The sequence below is a fragment of the Pelophylax lessonae genome (genome assembly GCF_965119305.1).
Source record: "Pelophylax lessonae genome assembly, chromosome: 3".
NCBI lineage: Eukaryota > Metazoa > Chordata > Amphibia > Anura > Ranidae > Pelophylax > Pelophylax lessonae.
In genome coordinates, this window is record NC_138770.1 from 285,092,812 (window position 1) to 285,111,819 (window position 19,008).

The 19,008-nt window shown below is 44.5% G+C and overlaps 1 protein-coding gene across 1 annotated transcript in view; it reads left to right on the plus strand.

Moving 5' to 3' along the window:
- Positions 1-211: 211 nt before the first annotated feature.
- Positions 212-19,008, plus strand: part of SENP5 (SUMO specific peptidase 5) — a 46,605-nt gene continuing 27,808 nt past the window's right edge. The window contains exons 1-2 of the mRNA XM_082251760.1: positions 212-635; positions 16,791-18,280. Of these exons, the coding sequence (XP_082107886.1) occupies positions 16,816-18,280 (1,465 nt within the window). The 5' untranslated portion in view covers positions 212-635; positions 16,791-16,815. The remainder of the gene's footprint in view (positions 636-16,790; positions 18,281-19,008) is intronic.

Below are 19,008 nucleotides of genomic sequence, written 5' to 3' on the forward strand. Positions count from 1 at the left end.
GCCACCCCATTTAACGCCCAGAAAGCTGCAATACTATTGTTGCTGTCGGGTTTAGGTAGGCTACACTCTCTCTATGCTTCCGTTCTCCCCTCTCTAGAGGAAGCATGGAGGCCGCAGTAAACAGCCAGCGTCAGAGGTACTCCCGCCCCCCACGTGACCCAGCGTCACGTCCCCTCGTGCACACACTCATCCCGCCCTCCTACCGATAGTGGTCACGTGCCGTATTCCGACTGTGCAGCGCACGGGCTTGTTTGTCCCTTGTGGTGAGCCGTACAGGAGGCGTCGTTGTGTGTTTTGGGCCGGGAGGAAGGCCAGTGTGTGTATACTGGGAACGCCGTATAGAGCGGCTCTAGCGTCGTTGGCAGCGGCGCTCGTTTAATGTCTTCTCCCCTGTCAGAAGCTTATGTGTAACGCGGTGCAGCCATTCCCGGAGTGGCCGCTTTCTCCGAGCATGTGTGAGCCGTACTCTTCCGCTGTGCTCCGGCCTCCAGCTAGCCTCGGCTACTGAGCTGTGCTGCTGGTGTATGGGCCTTCTCCCCCCTCAGCTTCTCCATGGGCTTGTAGCCGTCCCTGGTGTGTATCCGGTGCCTGCTCTTACTATGACAGGGGGACACCACTTAGCTTGCTCTTTCGAGGTAATTTCCACACACCTTACTGTGTCCCCTAATGACTGGCTTCCTGGGGATGTGCAGACAATGTTACCATACAAACCAATGGGTGGGCTGGGTTCCTAACCTGCCTGTGACATAGCCAGGACCTGCTAGAGAGTACAGAGGGATTACAATGCCTGTCAGGTTTTTATTGCTGTCTGTATCCCCGGTAAAGACACTTACCCTTTCTGTCCATGAGACAAAGAAAATCCCACATTTTGGCCTGTCACCAGAACAGGAATAGAGGGGCAATCGTCCAGTTCTGGTGACAAGAAGGAATTTCCCCTCACTTCCTGTTTTGGCTATGGGACAGGAAGTGAAGGGAAATTCCTCCGTATGGGACACAGCAGCTCCCTCCCCCACCAAAAAAAAAAAAAAAAAGCCTGCCCAGGCTTATAACCCTTAAGATAATTTCACATGGGCATCATCCAAATTGTCATGTTTTTGGTATTTAACAAAATGGATGCAGTTTACATAAGTTTGTACAATTCTCTTTGGTTCAGTTTGCATCTTTTTGTTGTATTGTGGAAACCAGTCATCGGGGACAAAAGTATTAACAAAAAAAATGTTTGCTTTTTTTTTTTTTTTTTCTTGCTTGAAGTGGAACCTTAGAAAATGAAGTCCTGCTAGATCACTTCAGGCTGGCCCCTTTTGCAGGTATAGCTATGTAAGACTTTAAAAATTAGTGCCTATACTGTTCAAAATCCAGTAATACACTGTCTCTGCACATGCTCAGTTGTACTTTTTAGGCTCCAAGTTAGTAGAGGCCGATCTGCTGACAGCCTTAAAGTGGAATTCAACTCTCCTATCCTTTACAGCCACGGAAGCTGCTTCTGTTTGATCTGCAACTACCATGATGCTGTATATGTGATCAGTTATGACATCAGCCATTTGATGGTTTGGCAGTTTGGTTGAGGACACAAGCAAATGTGACAGCAATCTTGGCATTCCAGGAGTGTAACTGTTTTTTTTAAACTGTTAAATTGATGGGTTTATTATTATTATACAGGATTTATATAGCGCCAACAGTTTGCGCAGCTCTTTACAATGTGAGGGAAGACAATACAGTTACAATACAGTTCGAAACAGGAGGAACTAGAGGACCCTGCTCGTTAGAGCTTACAATCTAGAAGGTTTAGTTCTGCTTTATGATTTACTGCTGTTCAGGGGCTCTGGGCTTCAGCAAAATGGCAGCCTCCAGCAATAAGAAACTGGAGCAATGTTGGAATCTATGCAGCGCACACTCGTTTTTGGTAGCATAATTATCAATGTGGAATATATGTTCCTTGCTAAAGAGCATTCTTTTTTTATGGGTAAAGTTATGCTTAAAAAAAGACAGAAGGGCGGCCCCTGTTTACATCCATCCAGATCTGCCTAAACAAAAAGGAAGCAGCCTTGTTTCAGACCTGAACTGACACAAATGTAAAGAGTCATCCATTTACATCTGCCTCCACTTAGACTTCTATTGTGGTTTAGTCTAGATCCCTTTGTAAAATTAACATTCTCATTGGGTTGATTTGACATACCAAATCTGAGCCTATTGCTGGCAACAGCACCGGCCGAATCAGTGCAACACGACTTTGCGTGTGCGGCACCGATTCCCAGAAGTAGTTCCTGCGATACTTTGGGCGACTTTGTGGGCAATTTCAATAGACCTCTGTGCATGAACCTGCATAGATTACATAGTTGCATAGTGAGGTTGAAAAAAGACAACCGTCCATCCAGTTCGACCTATGATGTGTGTGTGTTTGCTGTTAACCGTACATTGTATACCCCCTGTATGTTGTGGTCTCTAAGGTGCCCATCTAATAGTTTTTTAAAGCTATCGATGCCCCCTGCTGATACTGCTTGTGGAAGAGACTTCCACATCCTTACCGCTCTTATTAAAGTGAAGAACCCCTTACGTATTTTAAGGTTAAACCGCCTTTCCTCTAGTTTTAGTGAGTGGCCACGTGTCTTATTGTATTCCCTTTCTCTGAATAGTTTGTTCCTTATGCTAGGGTCGCCAGTACAGTATTTGCACATTGATTACATATCCCCCCTCAATCGTCTCTTCTCCAGAGAGAATAAGTTCAGTGCTTGTAGTCTTTCCTCATAGCCGATGTCCTCCATTCCCCTAATTATTTTTGTTGCCCTTCTCTGGACTTTCTCCAGTTCCAGCACATCCTTCCTGAAGACCGGTGCCCAGAACTGGACAGCATACTCCAGATGTGGCCGGACCAAAGTCTTGTAGAGTGGGAGAATAATCTCTTTATTTCTGGAGTGAATCCCCTTTTTTATACATCCCAGTATTCTGTTGGCTTTGCTTGCAGCGGCTTGGCATTGCATGCCACTGCCAAGCCTGTTGTCTACCAGTACCAGAGTGTCTCAAATCACCCATGAACTCAGACTGAAATGCCGGTTTGAAATCGTGTGAATTCAGCTGAACTCACACGATTTCAAACCCACCTTCAGTGTGAACCTAGGCCGTACTACCCTAGGTCTATCGCCAGTTTTGATAAGTTCTCAATGTATGGAAAAGAACACAAGTTATTCAGTTATTTTAGGATCATTCAGATTTTCACAGCCATCACTTTCCCGAGAGGTAAAGCAAGCGGCTATTTATGTGTATGGGTGCCAGGTCAGCACAAGCGTAGTTATAACCATTCAGAAATGTATGATTAAAGTGTGCCTGAAGCCCTTTTTTGTTTGAGTAGAGAAGTGCTGATTTTTCTGCTTTTTGTTTACAGGAAAATTCACCCTGGATGGTGATCGTTGTCACTGAGACAGAATGCAAGGAAAATCCAAAATTTTGAGCACAGTAGCAGGGATAGGGGTATTGTTTTGAGCATGACAAATACAAGGCACAATGCCACACAGTTGCAGGACTAGCAATGAACAATGATAACCAGTATCTATGAATAGAAGGCTCAGATGAAAGTTGTAAATATCAGTATTCCAAACAAATGCGAAGTAAGTTAATTTACAAAACCTAAACTCTCAAATTGTCTATACTGGCATTAAAGTGGTAGTAAACAAAAAAAAATGATAAAATGCAGCTTTTTGTGGTAGCTGCATAGATTTTTTTTTTTTCAGCTACTTTACTAGCCCAAGCTGTCCAACAAAAGTGGCAGTTAATTGAGACAAACCATTTATTACTGACAATAGTCAGCTTTTATTCATTTAAAAAAACAAACTGCCTAAAACAGGTTATCTGGAGTTCAGCTTTGTTAGTCAAGTCCATCTAATGCCTAGTACACACAATGAGAAAATCCGATGAAAAATACCGCTTTTAGAGATTGTCTGATAATCTGATCATTAGTGCACAGCTTTTGAGAGCTGATCATAACCGTTTATGCAAAATTATTCAACGGGACAAGCATGAAAATCCTTCTCGTACCATAACAAAACATATGATTTCTCTTTCGTTCATTGACGGACACAGCTCCTGATATTTATAACCATTGGGTATACTGCCCCCTACAGGAGTAGGACACTAGTCAGAAAATTCTGGCTACACCCATGGGCAGTCCCAGGGGGTATACTCCCCCTCTCTGCTATAGTCACTCAGTTTTTTTTTTTTTTTTTTTTCTGCCTAGTCAGAAGTAAGGACCTATTTCCTTGCTTGGATGTTTGGTCCTGGCAAAACATTTTTAGATAGAAATTTTTTTTCTTCAGATTTTTTTTCCTGTGAGATCTATAATCAACTACCGGACTGGGCGACAGGCTGGATAATCTAGATCCACTGGTCACCCCAGTCTGGCCAGCAAGCACGTGCAGACCTCCCTGGGTCGGCTGCGACATAGCCCCACTGGACGGGGGCTGGTCTGCGAATTAAATGCCTCGTGAGGTCGCATATGACCGGATCCCGGCCCGAGTCGCAACGTTCCTCCTGGCCCACATTACCCCCCCCCCCCCCCCAATTTCGATGGAGAGGGGTTCTGTCTGGAGCGGTTCCTGGTATAGGGTATAGCTGTCCCCGCCTCTCACTCTGGAGGGTTTTGGGGTGGATGTGGGCCCCTCCTTGGGACAGATGGACCCCTGTGTCCCCCCCCCCCCTCTTGCCAAGTCCCTCATCCTGCCCCCTCCACGCTGGGCCTTATTGGGTGGTCTGGCCACTTTCTTGGGATGGGGGCAGGGCGCTAACTGGCGATGGGCCCCCCGTTCTGCCTGGATCTGTCCTTGAGGCCTGGACTCCCCCCCCCCCCCCCCCCCCGGTCCATGTAAGCCTCATAGTGCTGCAATTTTGTTGTAGCCTGTGTTTCTATACATGGTGGCCATGTTTGTGTAGTCCTTGGGCAATTTTCTTGTGGTTTACCATTGGAAATAGCGGCAGCAATGACAGTGGAATGAAAGTGTAGCCCTGTGGGTGGCAATATCGGCGGTTGGAGCCCCTCCTCATCTGCTGGTGCTGACTTTCTGGATCATTTTACTTCCTGATCATGGCACGTGTATAGTGCAGATACTCCTGGTGGCTGCAGGTGCCTGTTTCTGTGGTTGGTGAGTCTGGTGGGGTCCTCTGCCTCTCTGCTGAGGATCGCTTTGTGCCTGGCCACTGGGTGGTGCTGCCAGCACGGTGGAGGTTGTCCCTTAGCAGTGTTTTACACTTTGTGGGGTCTCCCTGGTGACTCGTGGAGTTTTTAGAGCACATTTCCCCACCTGATCCCCTCTCTGTTACTGCGGGGGCCCTCTGGGTCCCAACCATCCATCCATGCACTGACAGCAGTCCTGGAGCCCATTGTGTCCTGGGTGGAGGTGGCTTGCAGGCCACCTTCCCCTGCCTCATCTGTCTCATCAGATCCTGAATCTGATTCTGCCCCTGCGGACGTGGGTCACCCTGCTGGGTCTGCAACCACGTGCCTGGAATCATCTGATAGTAAGGGTGATTCCTCCACGTCTGCGACCGTGGGTGAAAAGGCGCTGGTGGATTCACTGATTGTATCTGTATCTGTGCATGAGACCCTGAAGTTGGGAGGACGCAGCTGAAACTGCGACGGAGGACCTGGTGCTTTTTGGCACTCACAAGCCATTCAAAGCGGCAAAGGTGTTTCCTTTCCCTGCCTATTTTGACAGAATTGTCGTTAGAGTGGGGATGACCAAAGCGTTCCCGTGGGGTACCTAAGCATTTTACTAGGTGTTACCCCCTATGAGGAATCCCTTCTCAAAGAAGTGGACTGTGCGACTGGTGGTGGACCCTCCAGTTTCCAGATTAAACAAGGCAACCATGATTCTGGTTGAAGAGTCCCTGTCCTTTAGGCATCTGGCTAGTTCGGCAATGAGGCTGGTATTCACCATTGCCCTAGTGTTACAAACTCTAACCGAGTGGGCTAAGCTCTTACATCGTGACCTAGAGGGGTAACAGCCCTGCGTTTGCCGAGCTGGTGGACCAGCTGGTCCAGGGTCTGCAGTTTACCTGTGATGCCTTTTTGGATGCGGCTCTCTGATTTGGCATTCGGTGTGTGTTTTTTTTGGCTTAAGTGCTGGTCTGTGGAACAGACTTCAAACAGGCCTTGACTAATCTTCCTTTTCAAGGAGATCGCCTGTTTGGAGCTACCCTGGATGACATCAATCAAGGTCTCAGAGGGGGGAAAGAGTTTTTTTTTTTTTTCTCTGCAGGCTACTAAAGGGCAAGGAACCTCGCCATAGACGTGGGCCTTCCTTCTTGGCTCATAAGAAGTTTTTCCGTCCCTCAGGGTCGATTGACAAGGGCTCGAAGCCTTTCAGGGCCTCTACTGGAGGATCCAAACGATCCTGGTCTGGCAAGCCAAGATCGGGCTTCTTCAGACCCGGGAACAAGGCTCCTTCTGCATGAAGATGCTGGGCCCTCACCCGTATTGGGGGGTGGGGGGACATCTTCGCTGGTGTCCGGACTCGTGGACTTCCCGAGTGCAAGACAAGTGGGTCCACAAAGTCAATCGGTCCGGCTACAAGATCAAGTTTCGCTCTTGTCCCCCCGGCAAGGTTTTTTCCTTCTAACTTGCGCCTGTCCCCAGACTGCTTACAGGGCATGTTTGGGACGGTACAAGACCTGTTCCTTCAAGGGGTGATAGTCCCGGTTCTCACCTCTGAACTTTTTCAGGGTATTTGCTCAAACCTGTTCAGTTCCCAAGAAGGAAGGCACTGTGCGTCCAATCCTGGACCTCAAGGCGGTGAACTGCTTTCTGTGGGTACTGAAGTTCAGAGTGGAGTCCATTCGAACTGTGGTGGCATCCCTGCGTCGGATTTCCTCGCATCTATCAATATCAAGGATGCCTACCTTCACCAATATGTGCCAGTCACCAGCGTTTTCTCCACTTTGCTGTGGGGGATGAGCATTATCAGTTTGTGGCAATACGAGATCAAAGGGTATGTGCTCCTCGGGTCTTCACAAAAGTGTTAGCCCCGGTGCTAGCTTTGCTAGGCAAACAGGGGATCGCGGGACTGGGCTACTTGTAAGAGCTCCTTCTGCGAGTGGATTCTCCCTCTACTCTGGTGGAGAACCTGGAGATCACAATACGAACTCTGCGGGAGTTTGGCTGGATTCTGAATTTGCAAAAGTCTGCTCTGGTTCTGTCCACAAAGCTGGACTATCTGGGCCTGACTTTGGACTCGGCCTTAGCCAGAGTACTTATTCCTCTGGACAAACTCCAGAAATTGCAGGCTGAAATTCGCTGTCCTACAAATGGTCATCCCTCCAGACTTGCATGCGGGTGCAAGGCCTGATGGTGTCTACCTTTTTGAGGCGGTTCAGTTTGCACAGTTCCATACTAGGTCCCTGCAAAGAGAAATTCTGACCAAATGGAACAAGACTCTGCAGTCTCTGGAAAATCAGATCTGGCTAAATCATGGCACGAAGAAGTCCCTGATATGGTGGCTTCGCTCTCTGGCGCTTCAGCTGGGAAATTCCTTCCACCCCTTGTATTGGACAGTGGTTACCACGGATGCCAGCCTTCCAGCTGGGGAGGCATCCTCGGCAAGCATTCTGCTCAGGGCATCTGGAAACTGGAAGAGTCCAAACTCCCGATCATTTTCTTGGAACTCCAAGCGATCAGACTGTCTGGATCATTGAATGGATTGCCTTCAGGGTTGTCCAGTGTGCATTCTGTCAGTGCCACGGTTGTGACTTATGTCAATCACCAAGGGGGCACAAGAAGTGTCCTGGTGGCTCTGGAGGTAGCTGGCATTCGAAGGTGGGCAGAACAGTTCGTTCCAGCCCTCTCTGCCGTACACATTCACGGGATGGAAAATTGTCAGGCGGATTACCTCAGTCAGCAGGCGTTGGACAATGGGGAGTGGTCCCTTCATCTGGAGGGGTTTCATCAGTTGTCTCTGGTGGGGCACCCCCAAGGTGGATCTGATGGCATCTCGGCTCAGAAAGGTGCAGAGGTTTGTGGCTCGGTCAAGGGAACCTCTGGCGGATGCCACAAACGCGCTGATGGCTCCGTGGGGTCAGTATTGTCTGTTTTACGCCTTCCGTCCTCTCAAGCTTCTTCTGCCAAGACTTCTACGCAGGATCGAGGCAGAAGGTATTCCGGTCATCTTAGTGGCTGACTGGCCTTGGCGGGCATGATACGCCGATCTGGTGCTGCTGGTAGCAGACATTACTTGGAAGCTTCTTCTCAGGGAGGATCTGTTGTCCCAAGGACCGACCTTCAATCCTGCTTTACAGTCACTGGCTTTGATGGCTTGGCTGTTGAATGCCAGGTGCTAAAGGAAAGGGGTTTATCTGAGTCAATGATTCCTACACTGTTAAAAGCTAGGAAATCTACCTGTAGGAAGATATAACATCTTATGTGGAAGGTATGTACGTACATTTCGTGGTGTGAGTCTCTTGGGGTTCTTCCTCGCTCATTCTCTGTGACTCTGATCTTAGAGGTTGTAAACTCATTAAAACATTTTTTTCTTTTTTCCAACCTGAAAGAGAAATGCTCATTATGAAATACTTAGCTTAGAACGAGCCCCCGCCGTGCCGTCCGCTTACCGTGCCGCCCGCGTACCTTCCGGGATCGTGGCATGCGGCCATCTGATTGGCCGGACCTGCGATTACGCCACTCCCGCGCAGGAGGCGACGGTCACGGCACAGGGCTCCTTCAGAGCGCATGCGCCAGTGATGTCATTGGCTGCATTTAAGGTAAATATCTCCTAAGCGGTACATGTTTAGGAGATATTTACAGTACCTATAGGTAAAAGTTGCAGAGGAGGGTTTACCTCCTCTTTTACCGACTTTGAACAGAAATTGGCCTCGAGTACCATCAAGGGCTAGATGTTGGCTATGGCGGTCTTCCTCCAACAATCTCTGGTCACACACTCCCTGGTGCATACCTTTCTTCAGGATGTCCGACATTTGGTTCCTCCAGTGCGGGCTCCGTTGACGCCTTGGAATCTTAATTTGGTGCTTTCAGCTCTACAGAAGCCTCCCTTTGAAAATATTCGGAAGATTCCCCTGCTTATGCTGTCCCCGAAGGTGGAATCACCTCTGCGTTCAGGGTGTTGGAACTGGCGGCATTATCCTGTTCGCATAACCTGGTGATTCACAGGGATATGGTAGTTCTTCTCACCCGCCGGTCCTTCCTTGCAAAGGTTGTCTCTGATTTTAATTTGAATGAAGACATTGTGTTGCCTTCTCTGTGTCCCAGGCCTAAACATATGAAGAAAATTGCCTTGCATGCCTTGGCTGTGGTCTGGGCAATTAGGATGTACCTGGCAGCTACTGAGTTTTTCAGGAAGTCAGACTTTTTGCTCATGGATGGACCTTTAAAAAGGGTTGTCCGCTTCCTCTGCGACTTTTCCCAGATGGATCAGACAGACCTTGGTTCAGGCCTATTCTATCAGGGGTCAGGTTCCCCCTTCCCCTGTCAAGGCGCACTCTACTTAGGGCGCTTAGTGCCTCCTAGGCTTTCTGTCATCAGGCGTCAGTGACGCAGGTTTGCAAGGTGGCCACCTGGTCGTCGGTTCACACTTTTACAAAGTTTTAAAGTGGATTTGTTGGCATCTGCGGATCTTTCTTTTGGCCGCAAGGTTTTGCAAGCTGCTGTTGACAGGACCTGATCCTCTTTGAGGGTGTATTGTTTTCAGGTTGGCTCCAGATGTTTGGTTGAGCTCCTGTTGCCTGGTTAACTAATGTTTAGTCTTGGGAATTCTTGCTGTTCCCATCCCTCATGTTTGAAACTACTTTGAACGCCCCAATGGTCAAGAAGATGAGGAGCTGTGTCTGTCGATGAACGAAATAAAATGGGATTTTTGACTTACCGTAAAATCCATTTCTCTGATGTTCATTGACGGACACAGCACCCACACCTCTGTGGCGTTATTCTCCTTACACTGCTTGTAACAAAACTGGGACTGCCCATGGGTGTAGCCAGAATTATTTTCTGCCTAATGTCCTACTCCTGTAGGGGACAGTATAACCCAATGGTTATGAATATCATGAGCTGTGTCTGTCAATGAACATCAGAAAAAATTACTGTAAGTCAAAAATCCCATTTTTTTTTTTATTCAATCAGTACAGTAAACACCCATAAAAAAAAAAAAAAAAAAAAAAAAAATCACCTCCTGAAATAAAAGAATACATTACATCTTTGTGGGAAGTTGTATTCTTACAAGAATTTTCGTAATTCTAGTAACCTATTCGGTTTTGGTAGACTAGCATGTAAAAAAGACAATCGTTCATTCCATAAGACTAATCATGTGTACCAGGCTCTAAATCTGCTAGTCTAACATTGCCCTCCCGCTAGATTGACAATGCTGATGTCCAAAGGGGTCTCTGCTCCTCCATTCAGGGTGGAGATGCCCCAAGACAGGAAGTGTTTTTTACTGACTGGATCACCAAGTGAATAAAATGGAAATAAAAATGTAGACATACATAGTTAGTCTGGTTGAAAAAAAGACAGTCCATCTAGTTCAACCAATAAAAAGGGGAAATTAATAAAAAAAAAAAAAACATATAAACCTATACCCACAGATATCCAGAGAAAGGCAAAAACCCTAGCAAGGCATGAACCAATTTGCAACATATTTTATCAAAGTTAAAAACAGTATTTTTTGCTAGAAAATTACTTGGAACCCCTAAACATTATTTATTTATGTGTATATATGTGTGTGTATATATATATATATAATTACACACACATTTTTAGCAGTGACCCTATAGAATAAAATTGGGGATCGTTGCAATACTTAGCCACACCGTATTTGTGCATCGGTCTAAAAAAAAAAATACACTTTTTTTAAATTAAAAAACTAAGCCCAATTTTTTTTTTCTATAATGTAAAAGATGTTACCCCAAGTAAATTGATACCTTACATGGCATGCTTCAAAATTGCGCACACTTCTGGAATGGCGAAAAACGTTGGTAATTAAAAATCTCCATAGGCGATGCTTTTAAAAATTTCTACAGGTTACCAGTTTAGACTTAGAGGGGGTCTAGGGATAGAATTATTACTCTCGCTCTAACGATTGCGGTGATACCTCATGTGTGGTTTGAACACCATTTACATATGTGGGTGCGACTTGCGTATGTGTTGCTTCTGCACTCGAGCTCAGAGGGACGGGGTGCTTTCAATTTTTTACCTTTTTTATTTTTACACTGTCCCTTTTTTTAAAAAAAAAAAAAAAAAATAAAAGTTTTGATCACTTTTATTTTGATCACTTTTATTCCTATTACAAGGAATGTAAACATCCCTTTGTAATAGAAATAAGCAGGACGGGGCCTCTTTATCGTTGAGTCTGGGGTCAAAAAGACCTCACATCTACACTTAAAAGCAAACAAAAAGTGTTTTTCTGCAAGAAAAAGAGCCTTTTTAAGGCCTTTGAGCGAAAGTGATGTATGACATAGCTCCGGTCCTCCAAGGCCATAGTCGAGTGGGGGCCATCTTGCCCTCACTTGACTTCCTGCCTGGGACCGGGTCATTTTCACCGCTACCGATGGCTCTGGTAAGCGGGGAAAACGACCGGGGAGGGGAGTGGGCACCTCTCCAGCCACCCATAAAAGTGGTCCCAGCTGCGAATCCGCCGCTGGGACCACTTTTATGTGAAAAAGGACCACTGGTAGAAAAATACCGAAGTGTTTTGTTTTTTTACCCAAAAAATGTATTTTGAAATACTGCTGCGCAATTTCAGTGTGACATAAAATTGTGCAACGACCGCCATTTTTTCTCTAGGGCAGTAATGGCGAACCTTAGCACCCCAGAGGTTTTGGAACTATATTCCCCATGATGCTCATACACTCTGCAGTGTAGTTGAGCATCATGGGATATGTAGTTCCAAAACACCTGGGGTGCCAAGATTCGCTATCACTGCTCTAGGGTCTCTGCTAATATATAATATATAATATATATATATATATATATATATATATATATATATATATATATATATATATATATATATATATATATAATATAAATTTTGGGGTTCTAATTCATTTTCTAGCAAAACATACTGATTTTGACTTTGTAAGCGACAAGTGTCAGAAAAAGGCTTAGTCTTTAACCACTTAAAGCGGTTGTAAACTCTATAAAAAAAAAATAAAAAAAAAAAAAAACCTGCAAGACAAAGGCATACTGAGCTAGTATGCATCGCATACTAGCCCATTATGTGTAACTTGCCTTAAAACGAAGCCCCGACACGGACCCCCGGACATCGCTGCGGGCGCTGCCATTGTCCCTCGTCGTCTCTTCCGGGTTCGGCGGCTCCGGCGCGCTGATTGGCCGGAAGAGACGGCTCCGGCGCGATGATTGGCCGGAGCCGCGATGACGTCACTCCCGCGCATGCGAGTGGGAGTGATTTTTCCGGCAAGCTCCCGGCAACTTAATTGAAGGTCCCCCGGACCTTCAGAGCGCATGCGCCGCTCGCGCGAGCGGCTGCATGCACTGTAAATATCTCCTAAACCGTGCCGGTTTAGGAGATATTATTTGTACCTACAGGTAAGCCTTATTATAGGCTTACCTGTAGGTAAAAGTGTCAAAAAGCGGGATACTACCGCTTTAAGGACCAGGTCTATTTCTGACACTTGTTTATAAGGTAAAATCGTAAAATCTGTATTTTTTGCTAGAAAATTACTTACAACCTCCCAAACAGTGTATGTATGTATAATTTTTTTTTTTTTTTTAAGCAGAGACCCTGGAGAATGAAATGGAGATCATTGCAATACTTTTTTTCACACTGTATTTGCTCAGTGGTCTTACAAACGCAATTTCTTTGGAAAGATACTTTTTTGAAAATTAGAAAACCGTGAAGTTTTTTCTATAATGTGTAAGATGTTACACCGAGTAAAAGGATACCTAACTTGTTATGCATCAAAATTGCGTACGCTCGTGGAATGGCGACATACATTCGTACTTAAAAATCTCCATAGGCGACGCTTTAAAAACTTCTACAGGTTACCAGTTTAAAGTTAAAGAGGAGGTCTAGGGCTAAAATTATTGTTCTCCTGCTAACAATTGCGGCGATACCTCCCTTGTGGTTTTAATACCGTCTACATATGTGGGCGCGACTTGCGAATGCGTTCGCTTCTGCGCGTGAGCTTGGAGGGGAGAGGTGCTTTAAATTTTTTTTTTTTTTCTTATTTCTTTTATTTTTCCACTGTCTCTTTGAAAAAAAAAAAAGTTTTGATCACTTTTAGGCCTCTTGCACACTGCAGCTTAAAAATGCTCAGTACAGCTTTTTTTTTTTCCGAGCTAAAATAGAGCCCATTCATTTTTATGTGCCTATGCACACAGCCGCGTAAATGAGCCCCGCGTATTCTTCAGTAAGAACAAAATAGAAAAATCTGCATTTTTGGTCAGTAATTTACGCCTAATGCGCGCAAATACGCTCAAATGAGCCAAAATGCTAATTGCATATCAAGAACGATAGAATAAATTTGCGCGAAATTACGTGCATTTACGTGCATTTTCATGAGCGCGAAAATGCGCGCATTACAATTACACCAGAAAACGTAGATGCTCTAACAGGAGTATCGTGTGTAAGCTGCCTTATTCTTAATACAAGGAATGTAAACATCCTTTGTAATAGAAATAAGCCGGACAGGTCCTCTTAATGTGAGATCTGGGGTCAAAAAGACCTCAGATCTCACATCTAGGCTTGTGACGGTATCAGATTTTCATGCTGCGATTAATTGATTAAGGTTTTGCCACGGTATACGGTATTATCACGGTATTCTATTATTAAATTTAAATTCTTAAATTTCCACCTCACTTCAATTTCATTGCTGAATTTAGGGGCTTTGGTTCACTTATGCACATTATTATATAGTCAGTCAGTACAGACTCTGTGAACCAGGCCTAAAATAGGTCATCAAGCAGTGTCTGGCCTAACTGGTGATAACTGGTCCTGGCGCTCGGCTCCGATCCGATGGCCTGGTCATTAAGAGGGCAAATCCTTGTGGTCAAGAAGTGGTTAAACCTGAAGGAGGTGTTTATAAATGACTTTACTATTGCTTTAGGCCTGGTTCACATGTATGCGGGTTGGCGGTTCACATGTATGCGGGTTGGCGGCCCATTGATTTGAACGGGCTGCTATGCCCTCATTTTCCGCAGAAAAAAGGTGCATGCAGCATTTTTTTAAAATTCAGTGGCCTTGAAATCCATCCTGCTTTTGCACCATGCGACTAACCTGCAGTTCCTGCTCTGGCAAGCTTTCTGCATTTTTTGTATACGTGGGCACGGCATTTAAAAACAGTTTGCGTGTGCAGCAACGGCAGGTAAGTCGCATGGTGCAAAAGAAGGATGGATTTCATGGCCACTGCATTTTTTTAAATTCTGCATGCACCTTTTTTCAGCTGAAAATGCAGGCATAGCAGCTCAAGCCCATTCACATCAATGGGCTGCTATGCCTGTGCAAATGTGGGCCCCCAACCCGCATACATGTGAACCAGGCCTAAAGCAATAGTAAAGTCATTAATAGATAAAAACACCGGTCCTCCTGCAGGTTTAACCACTTCTGGATCGCAAGGATTTGCCCCTTTAAAGACCAGGCCATCGGATCAGAGCGCCAGGACCAGTCATCACCAGGTAGGCCAGACACTGCTTGATGGCTATATAATAATGTAATGTGGGCTGCTATGCGTGTGTGTGTGTGTGTGTGTGTGTGTGTGTGTGTATGTGTATATATATATATATATATATATATATATATATATATATATATATATATATATATAATTAGAGCTGCACGATTCTGGCCAAAAGGAGAATCACGATTTTTTAGCTTGGAATAAAGATCACGATTCTCTCACGATTCTCTGTGTAACAAAAAAAAAAAATTGGGATAACTTTACTGTTACGTTTTTTTTTTTTTTTTTTTATTCATTAAAGTCTATTAATTGCGTTTGAAAGACTGCTGCGCAAATACAGTGTGACATAAAATATTACAACAATCGCCATTTTTTTCTGTAGGGTCTCTGCTAAAAAAATATATAAAATGTTTGGGGGTTCTAAGTACTTTTCTAGCAAAAAAAAAAACTGATTTTAACTTGCAAGCAACAAGTGTCAGAAAAAGATCCAGTCTTTAAGAGGTTAAACTTCCTTTCTCCCTGGCAGAGGGAAGGAAAAGATACAATGTAATCATTTTTGTTTATAGTTACTGGGAGACTTAATGCTGAAAGGTGTTAGCTGTGTGAGTGAATGAGTCATCCAGCTCACTAAAATGTATCAATTCACAAGTCAGACCCTGGAGCAGAGGAACTCGGTATTTTAAAAATGTAACAATACCGTGGCTATGCAATACCGCGATATATCGAATTACCGAAAACCGGCATATGTCTACTCACATCTAACCTTAAAAGCGCAAAAAAAAATCACTTTTTTAAGCATGGGGGGAAAAAAATGTACCCTTTTAAGGCCGTTGGAAGGAAGCGAAGTATGACATCGCTCCATACTCCAAGGCCATAGAGTTGAGTGGGGGCCATCTTACTCATATTTGACTTCCTGCCTGAGACATGGGCGGACCGGATCGTTTTCCCTGCTACCGACGGCTCAGGTAAGTGGGGAAAACGACCGGGAAGCAGCAGGCAGAAGGGGGGCACCTCTCCCGCCACCCATAAAAGTGATCCCGTGGAGAGTCTGCCACTGGGACCACTTTTATGTGAAAAAGCACTGCATGCAGTGTAAGATAATATCAGGGTTAGCTGCTATAACACCCGTATTTAACTTCAAAGTACTGACGTAAAACTGCGGCAGGCGGTCCGGAAGTGGTTAAGTGGTTAAATTGCCCTCATTTGCAGATAAAGTTCATCCCTTTTGATCTAAAAGAACCAATAGATACAATGTTTCACTGAGCAATGTTGTGAAACTTTGCTGGCTACTTTATTTTTTTTCATTCTATGCATTTAGATAAAAAAAAACTTGTGTGCAGCAGCCCCCCCCCCCCCCCCGATGCTTACCTAAGCCCCCATCTTGATCCAGCGATATCCACGACTGTCTCGGTAAACGGTGACTCCCCTCCTCATTGGCGAAGACATAGCAGCAGTGACATTGGCTCCCGCTGCTGCCAGTCAAAGTCAGCTAGCCAATCAGGAGAGAGGGGGCGAGGCCAAACCGCAGCTCGGTGTGGATACACGGAGCTGTAATTCTGCTCGGGTGCCCCCATAGCTAGCTGCTTGCTGTGGGGACACTCGGAGAGGGAGGGACCCGAGAAGAGGGAGATCCAGGCTGCTCTGTGCAAAACCAACTGCCAGGGCAGGTAAGTATAACATGTTTGTTATTTTAATTGAAAAAAGAGACTTTAAGATCCCGAATAAGGTTGAATCAAGATCGTGATTTATTTATTTCTTTAACAATCGTGCAGCTCTAGTATATATCCTTTTTTTTTTTTTTTTTTGTCAGCCTAGAACAGGGAGTAGGACTTTGTAATGCTGTGGACTTCATAATTCCTTAAGGGGGGGAGGTGTTTAGTAGTCCTCAGATAGTGGGGAACAATACTAACTGATAACAGTCTAGAGGCATACAGTACAGGCTGCGCAGAAGGTTTTTGGCTGAATGAACAGCTATTTGATTTTACACTCGTTGAACAGATATAATATGCTTTTAATGATTTAACAGACCAAAAGCAAAAGGGAAGTTTGTTAGTTTACATACACTTTAAAGGTAAAATGTCAGTACAGATATTTTTAGTCACTGAATGTTGGAATGATCGTGGTGGTGATTTTTATCTAATAAGGTCTCTTTCTTTTTGTATGTTTAGGATATCCTCCGGTTCAAAATGGAAAATGACAGCAAATAAAAAGTGTCTTTGCAGAAAGGGTCATTTTTCAGACTGGTCCTCATCATGGTCATTATGGGGAAGCTTTAGTGATTTTATCTTTAAAAGAAATCATGCTTCTTTACCCAAAAAGTCAACTAGTAAAACTGCTAGGAGCTTGAAAAATGTCAGCAAATGTCAGCATACTAAAAGCAGTTTTGTAAAGCAAGTGAAGAAAAAAAAGATTGCACATCAAACCTCTACATCAAAGTGTGTGAAAAATATCAGTAATAGTGGAAAGGTAGAGCCTGATAGAAAAAAGAAGGTTGCAGAGCACATTCTTTCTGCAAAAGGCCTGAAGGAGATCTCCAACAGATCAAAACTTGAATGCAGTAGGAAATACCCTAAGTGTTCATTAAACACTGAAGCTCAGACTGGCCCATTAGTGAAAACCAAAAAGCAAGTAAAATATGGTTTAAATAATACACCTGTCTCTGGCAACGCTACTTTCTCTACAGCAAAAAAGGACAACAGGTTTCAGCTTGTGGAATGTCCCTGCGCCCTTGTCACTAAGGAGCACCACAAAAGACAAGTGTTAAGGAAAAAATCATTTGGAATTTTATGGTTGCGGAAATGCTGTAATTTGCTTATGATGCCTAGAAAATCATCTCCGTTTACAGGCCGTAACAGATTACACTCTCATAAGCTTGGTGCAAGAAAAAGCCTTAAAATATTAGGTTTGTGGCTGTGGTTTTGCAAACGATTTTGGAAGTGCCGTAAAAATCTAAACAGTAACTTTGAGAAATTACTTTCATATTTGAAGCTTAAGGTTCGACGACCTATCAAGGTGGTAAGTAGGGCATACGATATGAACAATAACACATCAGGAATTTTATGCGAAATACAACCACGCACAGCCAACACTTGCCTCCGAGATGAGACTGTTAAGCTACAGAGAGTGGACAGTGAGACTCCATTTTCAAATGTGGCAGCAAACAGATCGATATTAAAAGACAGCCAGCAGCCGACACTCTGCATAGGTGCTCAGTGGGGTTCCGAGGACACTTTGCAAAAGAAATTGATTGACGTTCCTGGTATTAATAGTTATCCACCTGATGATATGTGTTTGCTCTTAACAGAAAAAGAGGTATCTATATCTTCCCAGGAGGAAGGAGATGTACATGGAGATCAGGATGAAGAGACGATGCTCCTGGCTCCTGATAAAATAAAGCCATGTACAAGTGAAACGGTTGACTTCCAGGACAATACAGAAGGAATGGAAAATGGAGATGATCCCTGTCCCATGGAAGTGGATGAGAACAGCAGTTCGGATGTGTTTAATACAAAGCTACTAGACCACCCTTACTGTAAAAGTCCTTTGCAAGAGACTTTACTTGAAGAGGGATTAGACATTGCAGAAAAACAGGGATTAAAGAATGGCCATAAAATAATCAGTAATGTCACTGATGATCAACTGGTGTCCTCAATTTGTGGTATATACAATCTTAAAATTAACTCCATCTCCAGCATGCAAATCTTTCTGTTTCTGAGGTGTTGGTTAATGGTACTGTTCTGGCATCAAGAAAATTGTACACTTTTTAGATGGTATTACCCAGAACTGGACAGTTTTTCTCCATAATTTGTGACTGCCCAGCTCTGGTTTTGCTAAGTTTGTGATTTCAAAATTGGCATAGAAGGATACTTTTGTTTGATTTTCAAACACACTGCATCTTACGTAGAACTAATATATTTACCTGCTTGATATCAGTATGAGGAATTGCAGTCTGAGCAAGCCAGGCATTATTGCTTTGCTCAGTGCTGTCTGTAGACATGCTTACATGAAGGTACATAGTCCTAAGGCTGGGGTTTGTGCTCAGTCAGGCAGAACTTTTAGAGACTGTTTAAAAAAGTAGTAAAATCAGTTTTTTTCAGTTGTAGCTACAGGTAAGCTTATAAGAAGGCTTACCTGTAGATACAGTCCTAAACGTGCACCGTTTATAAAAAATTTGAAGCAGCAGGTGACCACTGGTGCATGCACACTGTGCTCTCAGTGAAGGGCATGCCATCTATTGAGAGACCTGTACAGAGGCAGAGACCCCCCTGCGTGCATGTGCGGGAAAGAGGTTCTTATGGCTTAGCCAATTAAATGGCCAGGAGCCCGTGAACACGGAAGGGAGGCTGGGTGAAAATGGATCCCCTGTTTTTGGAGCTAAGTTCGCCA